This window comes from Mus musculus, chromosome 19, assembly GCF_000001635.26.
Source record: "Mus musculus strain C57BL/6J chromosome 19, GRCm38.p6 C57BL/6J".
Classification (NCBI taxonomy): domain Eukaryota; kingdom Metazoa; phylum Chordata; class Mammalia; order Rodentia; family Muridae; genus Mus; species Mus musculus.
Genome location: NC_000085.6, coordinates 37,649,503 through 37,670,543, shown reverse-complemented (window position 1 = coordinate 37,670,543; position 21,041 = coordinate 37,649,503). Strand labels below are relative to the sequence as shown.

General features: G+C 42.4%; 1 protein-coding gene across 2 annotated transcripts in view; it reads right to left on the bottom strand.

Annotated features, from left to right (window-relative positions):
- Positions 1–21,041, bottom strand: part of Exoc6 (exocyst complex component 6) — a 147,290-nt gene that overhangs the window by 13,509 nt on the left and 112,740 nt on the right. For both annotated transcript variants that reach the window (XM_017318044.1, NM_175353.2), the window contains exon 20: positions 17,088–17,161. In XM_017318044.1, the coding sequence (XP_017173533.1) occupies positions 17,088–17,161 (74 nt within the window). The remainder of the gene's footprint in view (positions 1–17,087; positions 17,162–21,041) is intronic.

Genomic DNA, 21,041 nt, shown 5'->3' with positions numbered 1-21,041 from the left:
AGCACTAGGAGGCAGGTGGATCTGCCTCTGTGAGTTCAAGGCCAGTCTGGTGTATAGGGCAAATTACAGAACTTCCAGGGCTACACAGAGAAGCCCTGTCTTGAAAAAAACAAACAAACATACATACATACATACATACATACATACATACATACATATATACATACATAGATAAATAAATACAGTGTTTATTCTCACAAATCTGAAAACATTCTGTAATGAACATCAATATTGTCTAGCAAGATGTGGTCCTGCGTTTCCCCCAGCCACTGTGTATGAACAAGGGCAGAGATGTTAGGGGTGCTAAGCTTGAAGAAAGTGCAACACACTGCTGGGGGGTGGTGGGGTAGGAGAATGCTGCCTTGGGTGTGTGAGGCCATAGTTGGGGTTCCCTGACTCCTGAGTGTCCAGTTGCCAATGGAAACAGTGAACAAGAGTCAGGAACAGAGAGTCAGGGGTCCACCATCTTGTGATGAGGAGCCTGGGGTGGGGGTTTCTATACTCCTAGACATCCAGACGCTGCTAGGTCTCAGGGAGTTGGTCTGAGGGCTAAGGAGCCCAGGAGCCAGGGTGGGGGATGGGAGGATGGAGAACTCCAGCTTAACTCATCGGCCTTCTGTGGGAGACTTAGACAGCAGGGCTCTGTAGACAAAGGCTTCCTCCATGCTCCTCATGACGGTTCTTGGTGAAAGAGACAGTCCATGCTTATCCATATGGCTTATTGACTATTCATTATGGAAAATGGATGCATACCGCCTCCTCAGGGTGCTCCAGAGATTAAATACCTTTAGCAGGAAGAAATGTCCCGGAAGGGAAGCTTACTGGCTAACTCTTAGGGCCTCTAAGATACCTCATTAGCAGGGAGAACTTTGTTCTGAGCTACGTGGCCATAGGTCATGTTCCTATGTGGGAGTGTTGTCATGTGACAGGGGCCTTGTGAGAAGCAGGTGAAGATCCTACCGACCCCTCTGTGTTCCAGGGCTTCCAACCTGCCCAACCTTACCAAGCTTCCTGGCACAGTCCACTGTCCCACAACTCCTCCTTTTCTTTTTATAAAGAAGAGTCGTTGGGGTGAATGTTATTTGTAGTGGAAATTTTGGGTGGGGTATATGCATCAAAATAAAACACAACATACGCCAGCAGGGTAGCACAGAGAAACCTTGTCTCAAAAAATATCAAATACATACATACATACATACATACATACATACATACATACATATATACATACATACATGATATTTATTCTCACAAATCTGGAAACACTCTATAGTATACATCAATATTGTTTACCATGTTTTATTAAGTTCCCATCCCACCCAAGCTGTAAGAAATAAAGCGTTTTGAATTAACCATTTAAAGGGGCTCTACCTTGATCTCAACTCCCTCTTCTGTAATAAAGAGATCATGACAAGCACTACTTTTGACACTGTGATGACCCAGTCTTTGCATTCAAGAAAATCGTAAGTGTAACGGGACAGTCACACAACTGCCAGCCAGTATGCCGATTCCACCCACGGCGTTTTGAGAGCACACTGCTGGGGAGAAGCAGCCCTGAGAAAGTGTCTTGGGTGGAACTGTTGAGGTGAGACTGTGCCCTGCTCTACATTTTCCACGTGGCATAGCAGAAAGCAAGACCTTCCTGGTGATTGAGTACAAATGTAGAAGGGTGACTCACACACCTTGTTGGATACATAGACAGCACCACCTGTTCAGCACTGCCCACAGGAATGGTCTGGCGAATACAGTGTTATTTCAGAAAATAAAAAGAGCCCACCTATAGACTGATCAAAGGAGACTGGGAATGTACATGCACAAGAACACAGAAAAACCCTACATAAAATAAAGCAGGCTGGAAAACTTCTAGAACATACTAGGTTAACAAATGGTACATCATCCCCTGGAACCCTTTGACACGGAGAGTAGCTAACACACTGGGACGGAGAGAACCTTTCTGACCTGTCATCTGACCAGCCATGTGACTGAGAGGTAAAGCACTCATAATAACTGTGTGAGGAAGGTGGAGCGTCACAGAGTGCTAATATAGCCTACTCTAGTTATCCATCCAACCGTCCATGGTCTTTACCTCTGTGGCCTCCATGCCTGTACTTCAGCTCTGCAGCTCAACTGAACCTTCAGGTCCTAAAGCCAGGCTATGTGTGCATCCAGCAGCCCTTCACCCAGGCGTGTTACTACCTTATCTAACCACAGCAGTCTTTTCCTTTGCTTCTGTTTATCTCTCTGCCTCTGCCACCTCCAGAAAGGTGTATACACACACACACACACACACACACACACACGCACACACGCGCACACACACACACACACACACACACACACACGCACGCACATGCACACACGCATGCACACACACATGCACGCACACACGCATGCACACACATACACTACAGATGTTCAACTGGGTACCTCTCTTGTGTCCCCATTTCCTTAAAATTTTTCTACCCTTGTTTGATCAACTCCCTAAGCTATACACTCAGCCTGGGTACTGTTCAGAGTATACTACACGCCAAGCGGTAGTGGCTCATGCCTTTAATCCCAGCACTTGGGAGGTAGAAGCAGAGATGTGACCTGAGCTCTTACTAGTAATTAAGACTGGAATAAAAGATCCTGCACTTGCAGCTACTATCAGTGGAAATTGAGACTACCTGGTAAGTTGTACCCAACAAAATTGGCATGGCTTTTGAATTTACTCAATGAATTGTGAGAACAAGGAAAGACAAAAACATGTCCATCTGTGTTTCTAGTGTGGTACATTTTGTTGTTGTTGTTGTTGTTGTTCATTCTTTTGTTTTTGTTTGGTTTGTTGGTTTGGTTTGGTTTTTTTCTTTTTTTTTTGTCTTTTTCTAGACAAAGTTACTCTGTCTAGCCATGGCTTTCCTGGAACTCACTGTGTAGACCAGGCTGGCCTCAAATTCAAACACAAGAGAGGTACCCAGTTGCACTTTCTGGAAGTGCCATGATCTCATTAAAAAATGGCTATTACCTGAGACTGAAGAAAAAAGGGCACATGAGTATAAACAGAAGCACTGGAAAAGCTAACAGTGAGGACGGCTGGCAGCACGAATGACAGGAGGTGCAGGAGGAGTGGAGCCAGTGAAGAAGGCAAGCACTCCACACAGAGAGGGCTAGCTCTAGGTAGGGTGACCACAGCAATAGGAAGAGGAGGAGAAGAAATCTTTCTGCCAAAGCCTCTAATGGCTAGTGCCATTTTCCATCAGAATGAGGGGTTTCAGATGGCAGGGGCACAGAAGAAACAAAAGGAGAAAATAAATACTACACAAAGATCAGGAGGCAAAAAGGAGTGGATAACCAGAGTTGGGAGAGAACTCACTTACACCGAATAATCAGCTATTTCAATCAGCAAACATGAGGGATGCACAGGAAACGAGTGCCTGGAAAGGCAGTATCCAACACATCCCACAGAGAAACAGGAAAGGCTGCTGTGAGTTTCCAAAATGTGTATAACTGAATGTGCTGAGGCAGGAAGATTGCTGAGTTTGAGATCAGCCAGGCCTTTGCCTCACTCCCCCCTTTCCCTGAACATCATTAATCAAAAGCTCTTTCACAATTCCCTCTCTCTCTCTCCCTCTCTCCCTCTCTCTCTCTCTCTCTCACACACACACATACACACACACACACACACACACTCACTCACTCATACACTCTGACACACACACTCACTCACACACCAGCACCGATGAGAAGGAACACATTTTTTTCAAGTGCCAGCAGTGGGCCAGGAATAGAGGTGTACTCCTTTGATCCCAGTACTACTTTGGAGGCAGAGGCAGGCAGATCTCTGGGAGTTCAAGGCCAGCCAGGGCTACACAGTGAGATCCTGTTTTAAATAAAACAAAACAAAATGCTAGTGGAGTCTGAACAGCTCTCTGAGACATCAGAATTAGAATACAGTAGTCATCTCACTGGCCCTAGAAAGGACTTATAAATGAATACTAGAGAGTTTGGCCCCAAAGTGAATTCATTTCTAAAAGAGTTTCCTGCAGGGTGTTAGTGGTATTTAATCCCAGCACTTGGGAGGCAGAGACAGCTGATCTCTTATCCTAACCTGGTCTATAAAGTGAGTTCCAGGACAGAAAAACCCTGTCTCAAGGAGCCCCCCGCACCCCCCCAAAAGTTCCTCGTTCAATACTGTGACTACTGGGTTAATATTTAATAATTATAATAGCATGTGTAATATTCATCAAAGCCAGAGAGATTTCTACCTTTTACTGCGGAAGACTGTTCTAGGAACTTTAGGCTATTTCTTTCAGTGCAAAAAACAGTAAGAATATTGTTAACCTTAAAACCATTTACATCCAAGACTATAGTTTATATACTGCCTTATAACTGTCACTCTATGGAGGCACATTGAAAATTTCCCTAAAAATCAATCAAGCCAGCTAGGGAATGTAGTTCCATAGTAGAGTGCGTGCCTAGCAGGCCTGCATTTGATCCCCTGAGCATCCGTTCCACACCAAAACAACAACAGCAACAACAACCAAACAAATCAATCAAACAAAAACTCCTGCCACAATGGAGAATTGTAATGCTTATATCATAAATAAGGAGACGGTCTATGTCTACCCAACTATACATTAACGTGTTTTTTCCACATATCTGTTAATTTTCTTGTTATATTACTTAGTAGCTCTTTTTAAATGATTAGCATGCTTTTGACAATATATATATAAATATTACTTCTAAATGCCTACTAAAATAACTACAACTGCTCACTATATAAGGGTATTATCTGTGGTATTACTTATAGTTGAAACTCTTGAGATTCTATCATGTCTAACAATAAAGACACGTGCTTCAATAGATTATGGTGTGTTCTTACTACAGAACAGCATGAATAAATCAAAGTGAATCGAGTGGTCTATATTCATCAACACAAAACAACAGCATGTTGCATTTAAAATGGTAGTTACAACGTAACATAAATGACCCCAGCCACTCTGCAAGAAAAGGAAATGACTAAGCCTGGTGGGCTGGCACTCAGGAGGCTGAGGGAGGAAGATCACATACAAGGCCAGCTTGGGCTACATTCAGTGAGATAGGCTCTCAAGGCAAAGAGTAACTATGTGCATGCCCTTAAGCGACCTCACACACACACACACACACACACACACACACACACGTGAATAACAAAGGGCTTGGAAGGAAGCAGCCGAGTTACTCTGACAGGCTGTAGAGAAGGGGAGAAGTGAGATTGGTTTGGTATGTTTTAAACACTTCCGTGGTCTTGATGATCATACTATAGCTATCACTGGGAAAGCTGGGTGAAGTGTCCTGGGGTCCTACACTTCTTATGGGTGTGTACTTATTTTAAAATGAGAAACTAGGCTTGAGACATAGCTACGTGGTAAAGCATATGCCTAGTATGTACAAAGCCCTTGGCTCTGTCTTCAGCAGAGAAAGAGAAAAAAATATGCTTTATTTTGAAGAATAATTTCTCATACCATAAAGCACCTTACACTTAATTCTTAAAATAACATTTAAAAACCTGAGTTCAAAATGTTATTACTAACTGAAGGTCTGAGCACAAGTCACCTCCATATCTAAATATCAGCCATGACCTACAGTTCCAGCACTGGAACACAGGGAAGAGAACGGTAAAGCCATCTAGGTTCAGACTAATCCTTCATAATTTAAGCGTTCCCAAAGGGCAGCATACTTTTCTCATATCTGGACCTTAAGGTAAACTCTCTGAGATGTCTGGTCTTGTTATATTCAGGAATAGACCACGATACATCTTCCTTTAAGTCTCTGGCACTTCAGATGAATTTAGAATTGTCTAAAGAATAAAAAGCCTGCTAGAGGAGCTGTGTGGACAAGCTCACTGTCCTGCCGCTGCATCGAGGCGAGCGTTCGGATACTACAACTTTGGCAAATCTCATTAATACTTTAAGCAGTCGAAGACTTTGAAACTCCTAAGTAGAGTTCCTGTGAAGGAATTATGCGGGCAAGTTTAAGCAAGCAGGGTGTATATACAATATGGTAACAAAAATCATGCAAACAAAAGGAGATTTGTTTAATTATAGTGGAAATAATTGTTATTTAAAAGTGACTTCTTCATAAAAGAATAAAATAGACTGGTGGCAAAAGAATTGTCCGTTATGATGCCTTAAGATTAGAAACAGAAGACAGAAATTTCAAAGTAAAATCTTGGCAGACACCCAGTCTCCATGGCAAGAATTCTAGCCAAATACTTCCTTCATAACTTCCAAGATTTGTTCATGCCCCAAGACAGAGTCCAGGGTTGTTCGAGTCAAACGCAATTTGAGTCTTATAAAGTTACAGGGGTCTCCTATTTTTCCTTGGTGATTGACAGAAGCTCTTTTCTAGAATTTGTAACCTGTAGTCATCTAGGGTATGGCCTATGCAATAGAAAGGTAGAAGAGAGTAGGCAAGAGGGATAAAGAGAACAAGGGGCTTCCTTTCTCAAGCACTGGTTGAAGGAAGGGCCAGGTCTAAATAGTTGGCCATTATTTTCAGCGGAGCCACCACCCTGCCATTGTTCTGATGACATATGCTAAGTACAGGATGAGAGCAGCTGACAGTCAACTGATGGCCTCCACAAGTTGACTCCCACAAGTCACTGACTTTAGCAATGACAACCATGTCAGTAAAGAAACCTCTCCCAGAAGTAAACCATACAACCTTGCCTATTAAACCGGACAGCTGACATAGTGCAGGAAACTGCTCTCCAAGGTCACGTCACACCTATTAAGTGAGGTGGGAGCCCTGCAGTGTCTGCTGTCCTGTTCAACAATGGTCTTACTAGCACAGCTTATGGCTTCCTATTCGCACTCTTCAAGCTTCTGCTCTTTAGCCAGGATAACACTGTCTTCTTTGATACCAACTAACTCATCTCTCAAGTAGACTAGTCTTTTTTTTTTTTTTTTTGGATCTTTTGAGACAGGGTTTTTCTGTGTAGCCCTGGCTGTCCTGGAACTCACTCTGTAGACCAGGCTGGCCTCGAACTCAGAAATCCACCTGCCTCTGCCTCCCAAGTGCTGGGATTAAAGGCGTGTGCCACCATCGCCCAGCTAGACTAGTCTTTATTGAAGCAGGGCCTGAGAGTACACCTCAGGCAGGCCTCAAACTCACAACCTTCCAGTCTGCCTCTTGAGTGCCGAGGTTACAGCATACACCCCCACCACTGCCCCAGCTCATGTCTACTATCTACTGTACTTCTTTACTGCTTGAATATTTGATGAAATCAAGAAAGATTTATTTAGTAAACAGGTAAAGAAAATCCATTTACATGTAGTACTTCTAACTGCAAAACATTTTAGGATTCCCACCACTGCCCCAGCTCATGTCTACTATCTACTGTACTTCTTTACTGCTTGGATATTTGATGAAATCAAGAAAGGTTTATTTAGTAAACAGGTAAAGAAAGTCCATTTACATGTAGTACTTCCAACTGCAAAACATTTTAGGATTCCCATAACAAGTGTTTATTTATAAACCACATTGTTCCAAAGGGCTTTATGGCAACTTACAAAGGTAGGTGCAAAATCAACACAATGTAGGGACAAGAAAACTTAGGGACAGTGATTGTGGGAGAGAAGAGTATACAGAATACAAATGATGCTGTACTACATATCCATGCTTTATAGCTCAAAAATGGAGTTAATTAGAAAATGCAGGATCCCTGAGATAAAAGCAAAGCAGTTGTTCAAAACAAACTCAACTATATGCAATACTTAAGATATAAAAATTCTGAGTCTAAATGATGACATCACTGTGTCAATCACATGGTCAATATACAACACCTCAGTCACTTGAATCTGAGACTACCAAAGCAATCTTATTGATATTTCTGATTCGAAACCTGTCTTTTTAAATATCTACTCTTTTTAAAGCAATCAAAATAATCTAAGTGTCAAGTACAACAAGATACCCATTCAAGCTCCCTGGCTAATTCCCCATCACATTTACTATCCCTGACTCCTTTCCAAGGTCCTGGATGGATATTCTGTGCTGGTAATCTTCCTATGTCATCCCTGGCTCGTTACATGCTAGCCATAATCATCACCATTGTTTGTTCTTTGGCCCATCTGAAGGCTCTGCACAATCTACATCTGCTCGCCTTCCCAGTTCATCCAGGTACCTACTCAAAGGCCACTTCCTGAAAGAGTCCTGATCATCATGACTGAGCAGCCCACTTCACCTCCAGTTACCACGACATGTATTTACCTCACACCATCAGGAAGCTCTTCAGCATTCCATCTAAAGCTATTTGAAACCATCACTGTCTGCTGTGGATCTCCTTCTAAGACGCAATTCTGAAAACAGTAGAGAACTATGAGAACAGCATTTCTGCCTGTCTCAGTCACCGTGGGTTTCCCAGCACTTCAACAGTGGCCAGGGCATGTGCTCAAACATCTGTCTGTAAACACATGAAGAAATATCTGAAAATAGAGCCGCTCTTGGTGCTCTTGATTAGTCTGACCAGCCTTTAGTGCCTCTCGAGCAGTGGTTCTCAACCTTCCTAATGCTGAGACCCTTTAATACACTCATGTTGTGGTGACCCTCCAACCATAAATTATTTCATTGTTCCTATAACTGTAATTTTGTTACTGTTATGAATCATAATGTAAATATCTGATATGCAGGATATTTGATATGTGACCCCCGTGAAAGGGTTGTTTGACTAAAAGGGGTTGTGGCCTAGAGGTTGAGAACAACCACACTAGAGAAATGATGGCCAGTTACAATGTTTAGGTCAGACATGTTTCCTCTGAAATGGGAACATTATGCTTTCTGCTCAGAAAGAAGATACACACAAAATTCTGTATGAACCTACTAAAAGCAACTCACCATTTCCAGATTAGAATCCATGATCAAAGGCACGCAAAGAACTCTGTAATGTGATTCAACTTAGAACCGATTCTCTCCATGAGATAAAAGCTAAAGAAAATAAAGCTATAGCAATTTACATATCATTCCTAATAGGTTTGGTAAAGCAGTAAGATAGAGAGGTCAGATGAGTGAAGCATGGGGTTACATGACTGTAATCCAAGGCTGAGGCCAGCACAGGCTACATAGCAAGTTCTGGGATAGCCAAGGCTACAGAGAGAATCGCTCTCTTCAAACAAAGCAAAACAATGTCCACTGCTGACATGTGAACAACACAAATCTGCCACGTGAGGAAGAACCTTGTATTGCCTCTGTAAAGCCTGGCTCTATCCTACTGAAATTATTTGAGGTTTTGTTGGGTTTGGGGAGGTTTGCTGCTGACATTCGGCAGGAGGAGTTGGGATAGGTAACGGGATCCACTAACAAAGCTCTGTCTCTTCTTGCTCCATCTTTAGGTGTCTGCAGCTAAGTTAACATGCAAAAGAAGCCAATGGGCCAAAGAACGTCCGAAAGGAAAGTCCGAAAGTTCTCATGATGTTGAGCTGCCTTTTCATCATATTTATGACACCCTTAAATAGCAGTACTGTTTCTTCCTGGAAGTTCTGGTTTTAAGGATCTAAATTTGACAATTATTAGACAGTCTGTCTTAAAAAAATATGTTACGAGCCGGGTGTGGTGGCACATGCCTTTAATCCCAGCACTTGGTAGGCAGAGGCAGGAGTATTTCTGATGAGTTCGAGGCCAGCCTGGTCTACAGAGTGAGTTCCAGGACAGCCAGGGCTACACAGAGAAACTCTGTCTTGAAAAACCAAATAGATAGATAGATAGATAGATAGATAGATAGATAGATAGATAGATAGATAGATAGATAGATAGATAGATAAGAAAATGTTACTACACTCAAAAAAGTCACTTGAGACTATTTCCTTTTTAACAATATATGACATTCTTTTTAACAATGAGAAAAATATAAAATCACCTTGATCATTTTATAAAAACATCTATCCTACCCATTTTTCCATTTCATTATAATATATGAAGAATATTAGTATGGGAAAATGCATACTAGTGAACATATTCTTCATTTCTCTCCAAGCACACGTAACGTAGTTTAATCATGGCAGTCGGGTGATTCAGGAAGAATCTGACATCTGTTGGGTACATGAACTTGGATTCTAATTCCCCGCTTACATCTCTTCGGTCTTTACAAGCAATCCCCCACTGCCATTTCACGGTTCTTAAACTTGAGTTCTTGTGTGTAACTGCCTGCCTGGGATGCTGCTCCTAAGCGGCTTTAATCCTGCAGCAATTATCATCCACCGTCAAATCATCTGGATGCTTAACAAAAGGAAGCTCGACAAACTGTTCTTGAAAAACATTTCCAGCCTTTCTGTATTATCTGCACTGTAATACTTAAAGAGTTCACCTATCAATTTAAAAACAAATCTGGTTACAATTATAGCTGGACTTTTGTTTTTGTTTTTTCTTTCCTTTTGTTTAAGACAGGGTTTCTCTACATAGCTCTGGATGTCCTAGAACTCACCATGTACCAGGCTGGCCTCCTAGAGCTCTGCCTGCCTCTGCCTCAGACTGAATGCTGGAACTAAGAGCGTGTGCACCAGGCCCAGCACTGTCAGCCTCGGTGCCAAGAAAAGGTTCTAGAGACCAGGGTGTAAGGTAACAGTGGCTTAGGTAAGTCTGTTTTCAAACTGTCATGGAAAACACTGCTTCTCTGGGCACACTGAGAAATTTGCATCCAAATGCCCAAGCCGCTAACAGGCTAACACATCGAAGCTGTGGGAGGCAGCGACACTCTCAGGGTGTGACCACAGCTCTGGTCTTCACAATTCATTCCTCAAACCAATATTTCTGAATGCTGCTTTACACACACTTTGTATTCAGTCCTGCTCTTCACTTTCCCAAAATTAACCCTTTCACGTTAGCAAGCAAAGTAATGGTCTCATTACGTCATCTGCATACATAAGGGTCATTACTCTTTGTCTGTCTATATCTCCTCCTCCCACACCCTTTACCCTCAGCACTCTCTGGCTGGCTTCCTTCTTTCCTCTGTAGCCCCAGCCTCAGCTTTCTTGTCACCTATATCCCATTACCCTCCTTCTGTTCCCCATGCTAACACAGGAAGCTGTATGAGGGAGGTACACCTTCAGGGTACTGGCACTCATTTAATCCCCTTTGCAGTCCCATCACCACCACCCCCCTACTCCTATACATATGAAGGAAAACATGTAGCATTTATCTTTCTGAGGTAAGTTTATTTTGCTTGTTATATTTAATTCCATCTATTTTCTTGGAAATCTGATTTTTATTTATGAATATATAATATTTCATTACACACACACACACACACACACACACACACACACACACCATTTTATGTATTCCTCTATTGATAGGCATCTAGGCTGGCTCCATTTCCTGGCCCCTAGGAACAGTGCAGCAATAAGCATGCATGTGCAAGGACCTCTGTGCTATGCTGGCTTAGGAGTTCTTCAACACAGCAAAGAGTAGGTCACACAGTAGCTCTGTTTACTTTTGTGAGATTTCCATGGCGGCTATGCCAGTTACGTGCCCACCAGCAATGTGTAAGGCTTCCTTTTTTACCTAAATCCCTGCCCGATTCATTGGCCTTTGTCTTCTCCATGCTAACCACTCTTGTTGGGGTGTAATAGAATCTTAAGAAAAAAAATCTTCTCGCGGTTTTTTTTTGAAAGGTATGCATACTTAATTAATTTACACCTTGATCACACTTCCCTCACCCTCCCTTCCTCCCAGCCCTCCCCTCCCCTCCATCCACTTCTCCCCACCCCCCCCTTCTCTTCAGAAAAGGGGAGGCCTCCCATGGGTATCAATCAGCCTTGACAGATCCAGTTGCAGTAAGACTAGGTAGGCCATCTTCTCCTACTGAGGCCAGAAGAGGCGGCCCAGTAGGGGATAAGGGAAAGGGCTCCAAAGGCAGGAACCTGGAGGGAGGAACTCATGTGGAGGCTATGGGGTTGCTGCTTAGTGGCTTGCTCTTCATGGAATCTAGCACTGCCAGCCCAGAGGATGGCTCCACCCACCCACAATGGGCTGAACTCTCTCATAATAATCACTATCTAAGACATTGTCTATAGGCTTGCCTATAGACTGATCTATAAGAGGCATTTTCTCATTTGGGGTTCCCTCCTTTCAGATGACACCAGTTTGAGTCAAGTTGATATAAAACTAGCCAGCACAATATCAGAATACTGGCTTTGAGAAGAATTTGGTGATGTGTCTGTGCAGTCCTGGGAGTGGTTATAAAGGAGGCAGCAAACCTAACTCCAAACATGAAGTGGTTAGTGACTGCCCCTCCCCACCAAATGCTCTTGCCACCATCGTACCAGAGGACACCTCTTGCCTGGGAGGCTCACAGGGTTCCTAGACAGGGAAAACACTGAGAACCTTTCTTTCCCAGTAGCCTACAGGCACCACACCTTCAGGTACCATGGAAATAGCCATCGGGCGGAGGCTACCAGCTCAGTTCCAGCCTGATTTCTCTGTGTGCTGCAACCAAAGAATGTGATGGTGCGCATTCGCAATAGGGCCTTCCCATCTAGCTGTGGTGGCCACCAAAACTCACGACTATAGCCAGTATTCTTCTGGGGGCTCCAAAGTTCTGAGCGCTCGGAGTCTGTCATCATAGTAACTCACTTAGCTTTATGGGACAATAAATCTAGTTCCTATCTCTGTCAAAGTCATTAGTTTAAAAGTATGTTGGCCCCAGTCAGAGACAGACATCCTGTAGAATCATCCTCAAGGCAGCATTTCCGTAGATGTTTTAGCTAATACATCCCAAAACGAGCAAGGCAAAAGATCTGCGAAGTGCTTAGAAAATGCTAGGCTGCTGCAGAAGTTTTGTCTTTAAAATTCTAATGTACCAAGTCAGTCTCTAAAGCAGTAATTAAAGGATAAAGTGTTTCTTGTGCCTCTCGAGCTTATGTGGGTTGGAAGTATTTCCCTTTCCCAGTGCTGGTACCCAGCCTAGGGCCTCATCCCTCCGAGGCAAATGTTCGACAACCTAGTTCTACCCTTAGCTTGGAAATCTTTTTTTTTGAAGAAATATTTTTCATCTGAGGAAATCAATGTTCCCAGGAAGACACTTGAGAAAATACCGCTCAAAGACTTTTTTTTTTTTTGAGGCAGGAGATTGTTTTGTAGCTACAACCCCATCTTCCTCCTCTAGCACCCAACCAATATAAAACTGCACATATTACCCAAAGGAGAGTCAAAACATCAAAGGAAGCTGTGTCTTACCAGCTGACCTAACTCAATACAAAGCTACACGGCACCCATTAAATAAGATTTAACCCCAGGATCAGGGAGGCCGGGATGTCCAACTGTGAGAAGTATGCACAGAGCCTACACAGACTGGGTATTTTAGTTTTTCATCAAAGTGGGAAAATTTTCAAGTTTTCTGATTAAAATGCAATCTTAGCTACCTTGTATGAGGCGTTACATTTTCCCAGTGATATTTAGTAAAATAGTGCTACTGTACCAAGAATGGGTTGCCTCTCAGTACTATACATTAAACGCGCAATCATACAGTAAAGTAGCTTTCAAATCTTGATGCGTTTGTATGCTGTCAAAATAATGTCACACATTTAACCCCACTTGGTTTTTTTTTAAACTGGCCTTTGAATAAAAGAAAAAAAGGTGAGACTTATAAGTATATAAAATACCACTTATCTTGTGCTTTAATTTCAGACAGGAAGATGACAACTTTTATTTATAAGAAAACTACACGTACAAATTGTGTTTAAATGGCTTGTTTAAATTGACTGGGGCCTCACACTCCCATGGCAGCACCAGGACCGCTAATCCCCCGGCATTGTCTGCTAGGCTCGTGGGTCTTAAGATGTTGTTGAGATAACTGGCTTCCATTAGCAAGTCTGTGATTGGCAGGATGATAAAGTCTTTTCACTGGCAGGTCAGCTATTTCCTTTTCCTTAGCGGAGGGCACGCCTGATGCTCTGTCTCTCACTGAGCCCTGGCTCTCTCTCTCCCCCTCAGCTTTGATTCGGTTTAACTTTCCTTCTGCATCAACTCCCGCTTGTCATCAACTCCTCCACTCTGTGCAGCAAAGATCAGGAGTTTGACCTCAGGGCAAAGTCCGGGTGGGCAGGTAAAACGTGACCATTGGACCTACTTCCTAATCTTTCATACCCAGCAATTCATGAAGCAGTATCAAATTCAAGCTAAAATCCAGAAGCACGACCCTTATACATACTATGAAAGGAGCTCCTTGCCTTTCTAAGTACACTTGAAAAGAACTGTCAGCCACCCTATTAAGACAGAAATGGATCACAGACCAGGGGGGGTGGGGGAGAAGAAGTGCAGAAACTCAACTAAAATGTAAACAAAGGTGCTGGTAACCTCCTTCTGTTTGGTGACAAACTCCTTCACAAAAATGTAAAATACAGTAGTACTTATTTATGAAGTCAGACATAAAAGCACTATCAAGACTTTAAGGCATCCGTATTTAAATAATCAATAACATCGGGAGAATGAACATCATCTCATGGGATCATCTCATGGGATACTTTTGTTTTCAAGATCAATTTTGTCTTTTTGCCAATCCTCATATTATACATTTTATAGTGTGATTGCAAATTAATTTTGAACACAAATACAGTGAAATATAGCTACCTTTTTAAAATAAATCTAAGCCACTGAACTCATAAAATTTAACATATGCTGAAAGTCACATAGCAACCAAAAGCAAGAATCAGTTGTTTCTTTTCATTTTAGAGTAAAAACATATAGGAATAGTGAATCACTCAATTTCAACATTAATAGAGAACAAAATTTAAGACCCCTTTAAGACTAGAAAGCAATTAACAAGATAAACTAGTTTATTGAAGATTTCTCCCCACTCATCTCTTCTACTGCATACTGACCACCAAGTGGTCCAGTGGTGTTTCCTGCTTCACAGCTACCCTGAATAGGGGGCATCTTAGCAATTCTCTACACACGCAGGTTTCATGATTGTGCATATTCACAGGAAGTATCTAAAATCCACATGACCAAGCAGCTGACATTTGAAGGGGAAAGCCAGCCAGGACTTAATGTCTTCTAGGCGCACTTATTTAACAAGCATATTCAATCATGACTCATGATGCTAACTAATATTTGTAAGTATACTTTAATAATGCAATCTCCTAGGGAGCTACATGCCTTATAAAATGGTCTTCTATGATGTCAAAAATGACTATTTGAAAGGAGGAGGTAACTGGGGTCACATATGTCTACGCAAATAAAAGAACGGATTCTTTTTTAAGGCGAAAGCAAAGTTTGCATAACACAATGCAGAGGGCAGTATACTGGGCAGTAACAGGAGAGGCCTCTTGGTTAGTGGTGGTTTGGTTTGTAGAGGGGGTTTGTAGAAACTGTTACTGAGCCAGGATCTAGGTAAGAGTACAGGAGCATATCACCTCGCTCCCTTGCCTGGTTGTTGTTGTTTGTTTTTTAAACCTAGGACCTCAGCTACGAGCTAAAAGCTCAATCCTCATCCCCTTAGGGACAATCTATCTTCAGTTTCATAAGCTGTGTGGTCTTATTAATAATCCTACAGACTGCAAACTAGTCACTGTATAAACTAGTTAACACCATCTGCATTCAGATGAAACAGAACATCTCTGTGAACAGATTACTCAGCTAGGAGACTTACCCTTCAGTCATGTCCTCTGGGTTGAAGAACACTCATGTCCTTCCAACACAGACGCTTACCTAGTAAATAAGTGGTCTTAACCTCCCAGAGAAACGAACACCCAGTGAAACCTAGTTCCAACTTGCTGCAGACTCAGCTTTCCGTATTAGATCATCTTTCTCAGAGAACAAATCTAAGCAACAGAAGTCCTTCCAAAGGACCTACTATAATAGCATCTCCCCTGGTCCACGGGAGCCAAAGCTGAGCCTAACTTCCTAGTTTTCTGCTACTCTTCCCAACTTAACACAGCTGTCTACAGGTTCACATTGCCCAGAACATGATTCTTGTTGGCATAAGACCTACACATTGATGGTCTGCAGTGAAAGTCAGTGCTTTAGGGAAAGTGCTTTCTCGATCCTTGTAACTTGAAGTCGTGTCGTAGTGCTCTCTTCCATAGGACTCATGGTCTTAGGTAAGCTCTTGTTTTCTCCCAAGAACCCTTAAACTCCACAGCATGGAATTGCCTCACACTATTTTGTATCTACCTCAATCACACTTGCTCACCAAATAACGATACACAGGCATCAATATGCAATATGCATACTCCACTCTGACTGCACAAGAATAGCAAAAAGAGCTCTAACCCCAAACATTCATGCTCAACTAGGTCTTCTGCAAGCATCAGTGTGATAAGGGCCTGTTCATAAGAAGGGTGGAGCTTCACCACTGTCCCCACAGGGAAGGGCACCGGTCGTTAGCGCGCTGAAACACTGCCTTTGTTTTAGTTCAGTCTCCAGATGTTCCCTGACAAGGACAGCAGTCTCTGCCAATCCAGCCCTCCTGGACCCTCTGAGGGATCCCCCTGCCTCCTCCACACCCTCTGACTCCCCAGCTTGACTAAGCTCTTTAATCCTAGGATTAAGAAAGAGAAAGAAAAAGGAGAAGAAAGAGGAAGAGAGGACTAAGAAGAAAAAACACAAAGGAGATAGAAAAGGAAAGAAAATAAAGAATACCACAGACTGGAAATGTCAACAATGAGACCTGATTAAGAGGCAGAAAGAAGAGCTCACATTTGTTACTAGACTTAGAACACTTTTCGCAGAGAAAAATGCATAAGAATGAATAATTATTTTTTAAACCTTTTTCTGGTGATATACAAAATTTATAAACACTACCATTAATAAAATGTTAAACAAGAAGTGACTTTCTAGTAATAACTCATTTGCATTCAATTTGAGTTGTAACAATGTTAGTACTGCTGATTTTTATGATCACTAAATTATTAAAAAATATTTCCAAGAAATGAACACATTAAATTCTCACTGTGGAAATGCTCCATAAGGTTGAGACACCGTATGTACGCAAGCTCAGAGTCTGCCAAGTACACAGCCATCAAAAGAAGCATCGTCTAAAGACGCGTTTTCCTGAGCAAACGCTCTGCTGCCATTAAGGATAAAGTAATAAAAGGCAAGAGAAGCAGTGGAGAGCATCGGTCGGTGCATCTTACCTGTCTGAGGTCAATGAAGGCCAGCTGCAGGGTGTCCCCTTGGAATCCTGGCACAGGCTCAGAGCTGGCAAACACTGATATTTAAAAATTTTAGAAAATAAAAAGGAATTAGAACAAATCGAAAAATATACAAGTATACAATCGCTACATAACGTACTGTAATATTTATACACAACCGCTTCAAAGATCACTTACAACCTTCAATTTCTACTGAATATGCTCTCTGAACACATTATCACAACTCTTCTAACAATTTTAAACTTCTAGCCTGCCATTTAATCTGTAACCCTTAACCAAAATAAATGTAGAAGAGTTATCCTACACAGAGTTCAGGAGGAGTAATATAGTTCAATCAAAGTAAAGTGTTTTGACTCCTTGGGACCTTAGGTGAGCGGCTACAGAAGCACTTGGAACTACCAATTCCATGGATGTAAATGCATTTCAAAACATCTGCTTAGTTACACAGCAAACAATACAGAAACCCCATGTCTAGCTAACAATGATTCCCCGACGACGGTAAGAAGTCAGCTTTACTCGAGGATCACAGGTTCATCATCTCAGTAGCAACGCCAGGGCGAATTCAAAAATGTCTGCGGATGTCACTTAGTCATTTTTTTTTCTCCAAAGTGAAAGAACATCTTAAGACAGCATTTTAAAAAATTCAACATAGTTTTCAATACTTTTTGTGCTTTAAGAATTTTAATCCTAGCAGCCTAACTGCTTAGGGGGCTGAAGCAGGAGAACGGACAATAATTCAAGGCCGCAGTGAGTTCTTGAAAATGAGAAGAAAGAAAAACGAAGAAAGGAAATGATCAGCTGACTTACCAGCTCATGAAACAAAGGAAGAATAATAACAAAGGGTGAGGGAGAGAGCAAGAGTGAGGATTGATAGTAAAGCTGAAAGAGAATGCAGAAAACTCAGAAAACCTTGACTGTATTAGTCTTTCTTTTACTGTTTTGAATAGACAACCAACATTTTTTCATAATCCTCTAGAACAGCACTAAAATCTTTTTTCCCCTCTTTGTATTGAAAAACTCAGAATTGTCTGGTTTATTCTGTCAGCTGACCAACTACAGGCTAGCCTCACAGTAAGGGCAAGCAAAGTACAGACAGGGGCCTCTCCCATAAGTCATGGCTCACCGGAGTCTGTCTGTCTCTGTCTCTGTCTCTGTCTCTGTCTCTATCTCTGTCTTTCTCTCTGTCTCTTTGTCTCCCTGCCCTTCTTGCCTAGGAATGCGTCCTATTTCTTTCTTTTCTTCTTTCTTTTCTTTCCTTTCTTCTTTCTTTTCTTTCTTTCTTCTCCTCCTCCTCCAACCCCCTTCCTCCTGTGCCTCCTCCCCCTCTCCCCCTCCCCCCCGCCCACCCCAAGAGTGCTGCTTGTTGTCCATGCAGGGCTCAAGTGATCCTCCAGCCTCAGCCTCCCATGTGACTGGATGTACTGCAATGCAAATGAACTTGGCTAGTTAATGGGAGTTAAGTACCTTTGAGGTGTAGTTTTAGAATGTAATTAACCAAGAGGTGCCATGACTCCAGGAACACACATACTTCCTGGTCCTCTGCTAGGGTCCGGGTGAAGACATGAAACAGAGGATTGAATCATATTTCTTGGGCCCTCTAGCACCAAAAAGGCATTTTTGTTTGTTTGCTTGCTTGCTTGTTTGATTTTTTGGTTTTTCGAGACAGGGTTTCTCTGTATAGCCCTGGCTGTCCTGGAAATCACTTTCTAGACCAGGCTGGCCTCGAACTCAGAAATCCGCCTGCCTCTGCCTCCCGAGTGCTGGGATTAAAGGCGTGCGCCACCACACCCAGCCAGGAAAAGCAGTTTCTAATAATAAGATCTAGCCACTTCCTATTTGACGGCATAGTATACTCCTATCAGTGCTACTGCCCACAGTGGAAAGTGGCAGGTGCCACACACTGTGGCAACTTTCCCTCTCCTTCCTACATCCCAGATAACTGAGTTCCTTTGTTCCTATCAGATATTAATTTAAGAATGATACAAGAAGTTGTAATAGCCTCTTAAAAATCAGGGTCTTCTAAGAGGGTGAAGAGATGGCCCACAAGTTAGGAACACTTGTCGTTCTTGCAGAGGACAAAGGTTCAGTTCACAGCACTCACATGGTGTCTCACAGTCATCTAGAACTCCAATTCCAGGGGTCTGACCCCCTCCTCTGATCTCCATGGCACCAGGCATGTACATAGTGCACACACACACACACACACACACACACACACACACACACACACAAAATACTTATGCACACTCCCCCCAAATAAAAATCCTTTTTAAAAAAAGGACATCTTCGAATTTTAAAAAATGCCTAGGATCACAGAATGCCTTCCTATAAATCACGTTAACTTTGTCCAGAAGACACAGAAGGCAGCTCAATTTCAATTATGCCTGCAATTGTAAAGTACTTAGTTCTCAAACTTAGGCTCCATCTATCTCAGACTCCCAGATGTGGGGACCGGGGCTGTGTGCTGCCACTTCTGGCTGCAGAATGTTTCTACACTGAAAGCAATCAGGACAGGGAAGTTAGATCAATGGTGGAGCAGTTCTCTGGGTGTACGAGGCCCCGAGAAGATTCCTGGCATCAGAAGTAATTAAAAAAAAAAAAAAAAGAATGAGTGTGTTCTTTTTCTTCCCCTTCAATTCCTGTCTAAGACATGACAGTTAAAAGCTCACTGGTTTGGCATTGAGCCCAAAAGTTTAGTGTTGAAATTATATCATAAATTTGTATAGCATCTTAGAGTTCATAAAAACACTTTCTCATATGCCATCTGCCTTGATCATTATAACAGCTGATTTTGGCACATGGATGATAGCTTGTAAAATCTTCAAGCAAAGAGACACCCACTCTGAATATCCCCACAGTCAGCTTAGGTTAAAAGCTGTCCAGCTCTTTGTTTTATAGCATAGAAAACTTAAAAGGGAAGTGACTTGCCCAGGACCACACAGCTAAACGGGGCATCCTGGCACTTGATCCGCTGCTCCAGAATCCGAGAAAGTAGTCACCCTTTTGTGACTGTCTCCTTTCCTCAGGGGAATCTAACGAATACACACACAAAGCATGGCAGCAGCTTATAACTCTCTGGGCTTTTCCTCGAATATTTCTTAGGAATAGAAGATGACTTAACTCTCAGGGCTATTTTCCTCAAATATTTCTTAGCGATAGAAGGTGATTTAGCAACCTCAACTCACGCAACACAGAGAACATTTGTAATGATAGGCTACTCAATTTGACTGGCAGCTTCATACTTTTTCATTTGTTTCTTTAAAACACAAATACAGTCAACCCTACAGTTGCTCCTGAGTCTCGGCCATCTCTCTCTTAGCTCAAGCTATCATCATTTCTTGCCTGAATTACTAAATCTTCCCATCTGCTGCTTCTCTTTCCTCTTCTTCCAGTGTGATTTATGTCAGATGTAATTGTTACCTGAGCATTTCAAAGTATAGCATTCTTTAATGGCTCACCATCACTCTCACAGTAAAATAAGACTTAGGTCTTTTACAGGTGGCCTTTGCCTACTTCTCCGGCTTGTCTCTGAAGACTTCCCTTAAACTCTTTCCAAACAAGGCTGCCCAGGCTTCCCTGCACACAGCCGGCTCTCTTAGTAATGCCTTTGATCCTCCTGCCTGGAGCATTCGTCTTTCCTTCCACCTGTGTAACTCTTACTTATCCCTCAATTCAATCATCACCTTTGGGGAAGACACCCATTATCCCTGCAGACTGTAAGCTGTTTCCTCTGTGTTTTAACTGGAACTTCCTGTGTGAAGCCTACCACACTGCCCACTCTGCTGCCTTCTCATTGTTTATCTGTCTGGGTTCTCCCATGAAACCAGGAACTCCCCAATGGTAAGGATTACATTCTCTTTCCTAATTCCTACCACCTAATAATAAGCATTCGATGAAAGTTTAATAATTGAACAGAGAGAAAAGAAACAAGCAAAA